The sequence below is a fragment of the Oryzias melastigma genome, linkage group LG13, assembly GCF_002922805.2.
Source record: "Oryzias melastigma strain HK-1 linkage group LG13, ASM292280v2, whole genome shotgun sequence".
In the NCBI taxonomy this organism is placed as follows: Eukaryota; Metazoa; Chordata; class Actinopteri; order Beloniformes; family Adrianichthyidae; genus Oryzias; species Oryzias melastigma.
The window spans coordinates 9,613,449-9,619,074 of record NC_050524.1 but is presented as its reverse complement, the minus strand read 5'-3'; the positions used below and the strand labels follow the sequence as shown (position 1 = coordinate 9,619,074).

The 5,626-nt window shown below is 36.6% G+C and overlaps 1 protein-coding gene across 3 annotated transcripts in view; it reads left to right on the top strand.

Moving 5' to 3' along the window:
• The first annotated feature begins 772 nt into the window (after positions 1-772).
• Positions 773-5,626, top strand: part of b3glcta (beta 3-glucosyltransferase a) — an 87,309-nt gene continuing 82,455 nt past the window's right edge. The window contains exon 1 of one of the 3 annotated variants that reach the window (XR_004948900.1): positions 773-1,147. Coding sequence is in view for 1 of the 3 variants with exons in the window: in XM_024277791.2 (XP_024133559.1) it covers positions 1,084-1,147 (64 nt within the window). In the remaining 2 variants the exon portion in view is untranslated. The remainder of the gene's footprint in view (positions 1,148-5,626) is intronic. The other 2 variants (XR_004948901.1, XM_024277791.2) reach the window with 2 other exon arrangements.

Genomic DNA, 5,626 nt, shown 5'->3' with positions numbered 1-5,626 from the left:
ATATCAATATTTCCTGTTTTGTTTGAAACTTTTCTGTATCTGCAAATAGGAGCCAGCTGAAGCGCTGCCTCACCACCATGTCGCCAGTCCTGTAAGATCTCAGCAGAGAAGAAGGATGCATTGTTTACCTATTTTTTTTTTCAACAGTTTTTATTGTTCTATTTAAAAGGCTACAAAGTAACAAAATATTTATATTTCTAGCAATTGTTTTTTATTATTTTTGTATCATAATTATTTGTTTCTTTTGGTTTGTCGACTGTTTTACATTCACTTCCTAATTTTTTTATTTAATTTTAAGACATTTTTTTTAATACACTACTTCCATTTAATTGAACATTTTGTCCCAATTCTGTTTTTATGTTTATCAGTAATTAAAAAAAAGAAAACTTAAAAAAAAAAAAAAAAAAAAAAACATTCATGGCAATTAAAAACGATTGAAATTTTGAGATTTATGTCAGATCCACCGCATTGATGATAAATATCGACTTTTGTATCTATATGCGATATTGACCGGTATCGGATCGATACCCAAATGCTTAGTACCGCCCAACCGTATGTCGGAGACACATTTTTGATTAACCATTGCTGCTACGCAAAAATTATGTCCTAAAATATATATATATTCTGTCCTATATATATATATATATATATATATATATATATATATATATATATATATAAAATGGCATAATTACAATTAAAAGACCACTGGGAATACCACTTTTGGAGTGTGAATTTAGGGGATCAGTCAAAAAGAAATCCCTAACTGTAATATTTTGCTCTATGAGCCACAACTCATGTGTGTTTATTTGTCATTCTGCAAACACACTCTGGACCTCTGAGTCCAAATGTCCACTTGTGTTTTTTTTCCTGAATTCATCCCACCAGCAGAGGGCGCCCCTGTGCCTTCTACATAAACGGGGGATGCCTTCTCCCACAGCTCAAATCCCCACTCCCCGTTTTCAGAGAAACTGTGATGAGGAGTAGCCCAGCTTTTTTCCTCTTTTCTTTCCACACTGTCAGAAAAGCTAATGCACCACGAGCAACCTCCAGCGTCAACACAAGTGTCGGGACTCCCCCAGGATGCTGTCCAAGTGCCCGCACAGCGGACACAAAGTGTCGGGCTGTGTGCTCGTCCTCTGCTTCCGTAAGTGCAAACACTTTACTTTCTTTTCTAATTCCTCACAGCTGTCAGGTTGCTTCGCACGCGGCACTTTACCGTCAAAACGTCGCGGGGTTTGTTTGCAAACAAGCGGAAAAGCCGTCTGGAGCTGCGGGAGGAGCAGCGACGCGTTTTGGTAAAAAGTGTTGGAAGTGCGGAGCCATGATTCGCCACAACTTCCCGACCACTTTTCAGACGATTCCGCTCCTCGAACGTCAAGCCTGCACGGCCGTAGAAACCTCCGTTAATCCCAAGGAACGTTCTCAAGTGTAATCACTTTGTTTTTTTCAAAGATCAGTGCTACTGGTCGCCTCGCGCCTCTTCCGGACACATGGACGCTGCGCTGGCACGCGCCAGCTCATCCTTCACTTCCTCTGCGTTTGTGCGCACAGATTTACTAAGAGAAGTCACAGATAACACCACAGTTAATCCCATGTTAGATGGGGAAACTTATTAACTCATTTTTAGTTGCAAGTTTGTGCTCAGATGGGCTGAAAAAGACAAAAACAACGAGATTTTTTTTTAAAAGGAAAGTTCTTATACCAACCAATATAAATGTATGAATAAATTAAATTATTCCTGTTATATTGAACATATATTATATATTATCAATTATATTATAAATGTCTACAATCTCAATGGATTTTTTTGCAATAAATAAATGAACATTATCGCTCAGCATCCATGCAAGTAAACATTGACCTTAAAATGTTAGATTCCATATTTATCCTAAAAATAATAATAATAATACTATAAAGTGTTGAAATAGCAAAAAACAAACAAAACAAATTTATTTTCAATTCTTGTCACTTATTTGGTTTTTTGCTGCAGAAAATGACAATTTACAAAAATGTGAAGTTTTGCTCAGAGTTCCCGGTGTTTGGTCTGCCCACTGATCCATATCCTATAAGACTCCAGTGATAACTTGTGTTTATAACATGTTATTGTAGCATTTTTCTCATGATGGAAAACATATATAAAGATATTGAATCTTAAAATTGTGTTTTTCCTGGTATTTCTTTACTCAAATCGTTTTGAATCAGAAGAAAAAATGCAGTTCAATCAAAGTTAGTAAGAGTGATGTACAAGTTACTACAGCGCTCCTTTATAAACCATCCACTTGTAGGCGACCACATTCATGTACGTCTGTTTTCCTCGTCCAAGCTAGTATGGCTCAAAAATATACAGCTGGAAAGCTTCGAATTTGCGTTTTTGCTTCTCCAATAATCTCCAGAATCTATTTCATTCACCACAGCCTGGATTGATTTGATTCAGAATTTTTAATTTTTAATTTTTTACCCCGATTCTTTCAATCCACTCAATTCAATTGGATGCATTTCAGTTTTGATTTTACATGGTTTACACATTTATACATACTTATTTGTTTAGAAAAACATTAATAATCTATGTATATGTTTTGAAGATATTCGTATTAATCTGATGCAGTTCACATACTGTAAAATGTATTATTGAATTTATAATAATGAGATTGTTAATATTATACAATGTCACATGGATTTTAAAACAGAGAAGCTCCAATAGTGGTTCTGCCTCCCCTGGAGGGCATTTCAGTTTGACCACTAGGTGGCGATCGTGCTATAGCATTACACCTTATTCCTGAAGAAGAAAGTAAGAGCAAAAACTGTGCTTTAGGCCAAAAATGGTAAAATATTTCCTTGAAAGAGTTTGGAAAATTAATTCCTGTGAGTTTATAAAGATGTTCATTTAGTCAGCAATGGATGATCAAGTCGACCGAGCGTTAACATTAGCATCCTATAGGAAATCCTATTATACGTTAGCATCAAGCTAGCAAACTTCAGCATTTTATGTTAGATCGATCTCTACTTTTATAGATCGATTATCGATCTATTAAGATTAATTAATTTAAAGCTCAGATTGATTCAGATTGATTAATTGATCGTATCAACCCAGCCCTAGTGTAAGCAGGCAATAGAGCTCATAAACAGATGGACGATGGGACAACTCAAAGTCAAATTTCTGCTGCTCTGCAGAAACTATGTCCCAGAAAATGACACAGGTTTTTCGATTTTGGATAAAAGTGGCAAAATCATAATAAAAAAAACAAACAAACACCGGGACACTTTGAAAATAGATCAAAAGTTGTTTGAAGTTGGACTTTTACATTAATGTTGCCACATGCAGACTGGCAATTGTCATAACTCTAAAAAATGGTAAAAAAAAAGAAAGATATAAAAGCAAAGTTATTACACATTTAATACATGAATAAAACATTCAGCTTAAGGAAAAATACACTGCCATGTTTAAAACAGCAAGAAATGACTCCTGGCCACACTGATTTATTATTAATTCAATTTGACCTGGAATAATTGGTTTCAGTCCAACAATTAGCCACACTTGCGTTTGTCTGCTTTTTTTTCCCGCTTGATTTTCCGCGCGTCATCCAAAAGCTCGCTCCCTTTGAGGTTTGTTTCAGCTTGCTGGGCATGCAGCCTGTCACATGCTATCAATCAAAAAATTACCTTTCTCTATTAATGCAAAGGAACGGATGTTCAGAGCTGCAGGAGGATGACGTTGCTGACGAAAAGGTACACAGGAGTTTTCCAGAAATACATTTCAGCCGGGGTAAAGTGTGTAAAAATAAAGCAGCGGTTCTGCTGCAATCGACCCTTCGCACAAACACAGACTGTGTGTGGAATCGAGCCAAGCACGTTTAACCGGCCGTCACTCTGACAAGGTTGTGTCTACTCTTTTCTGTCGTAAAGCTAAAATCGAGTGGCCACATCTGTGTCATCAGGGGGGGCACTTCCTTTATTTTTTAATGGGGTTGTCCATTAATTTTCAACTAAGTGTCATTCCTAATGTGTTTTAAGCACAGGGGAAAGTGTGACACGTTTGCACTCAGAATTATGGAAACTCCTCAAAGTCTGGATTTGCTTGTTTTTGAGGTTTTATTAGAAGATAACTGTTCAGAATATTTGATTTTTTTAAATTTTTTTATTGTCAATAAAGTTTTTGAAGCCTCTAATCAATTGATGTTCGATGGGACCAAGTGTATCTGATTTGCAGGGTTGCTACTAAATTTTTTTGGGGACCCAGAGGAAAAATAAAATATTAATAAAAAAAATAAAAAAAAAAACACAGGACAGCTACAGTTTACGCAAAGCAGGACATAAAATGAGTCACATCAGAAGTGAATGTAAAGACTGCTGTCACATGTCACACGAACGCGCTTAAATTAGTTTAAAGTTTTACTTTTCCAGCATCTTTGTGTCAACCTGCAGAGCAACACCTTAAAAAAACACAGGAAACAGTCGATTAGTCAATGATTATTGTTTACACAAGGTGATGTGCAATTTATTATACAAAAGGTGGTAGTGCTGGTACTAAGTCAATGGAGGTTCACATCATGTAAATGAAATTTTACATGTAGAGTTCATTAATTTAAATTTCACCTTATAAAAGATAAAAGTTTAAGGTCCCAGGTAAGATATATACTAGCACAAAAACAAGTAATAATTGGTTTGCAAGTTATAGTTGATTGCTGCTCTAAATTATTGCGTAAACTTCCCCTAGAAATTGCAAGTAAAAAAAAAAACTTTCTGGTTAACTTCAGTAAACAAAACCTAAACGGTAAGTTCAGATGAAGAGGGCTTTTCCAACACTCCGATAAAGGCCTTTATCTAATTCTGAGTCATTTAATCTTGAGAATCTGCAAATACACACTCCTAATATCCATCCATCCATTTCCTTGTCCGCTTCTTCCCTTTCGGGGTCGCGGGGGTGCCGGAGCCTATCCCGGCTACTGAAGGGCGAAGGCGGGGTACACCCTGGACAGGTCGCCAGTCTGTCGCAGGGCCTCAATCACACACCCATCCACTCTCACATTCACACCTAGGGACAATTTAGAGTCACCAACTAACCTATGAAGCATGTTTTTGGACGGTGGGAGGAAGCCGGAGTCCCCGGTGAAAACCCACGCATGCACGGGGAGAACATGCAAACTCCACACAGAAAGGTCCCAGCCGGGAGTCGAACCGGGGCCTTCTCGCTGTGAGGCGAGAGCGCTAACCACTGCGCCACCGTGCAGCCCCACTCCTAATATGATATTTATATAATGCATTCATGTGAAATGATGTTTGAAAAATAGCGCAGATCAAAAAATAGAAAAATACATATAAAAAAATAATATATATAAAAAAAACCCATCTAATTCCTGTTTGGGATACAACGTCCGATTCCAATTTAAACTACGTACTCGAGCCCAATTTCGGATTACATGATTGGATTGGGATATCCCTATTACATTTATTAATTTATTTATTACCAGAATTTAAAGTGAGTTTATAAAAAGTTTATTCATTTTTGGCCTATTTTAATTTCCCTCTTTAAAGTATTTGAAAGAGAGAAACTGTATTCAGGAAGAAGAGAAAAAGACAAAGTAAGAATCAAGATGATTTACAAAAAAACAAAAAATGTGTTTTT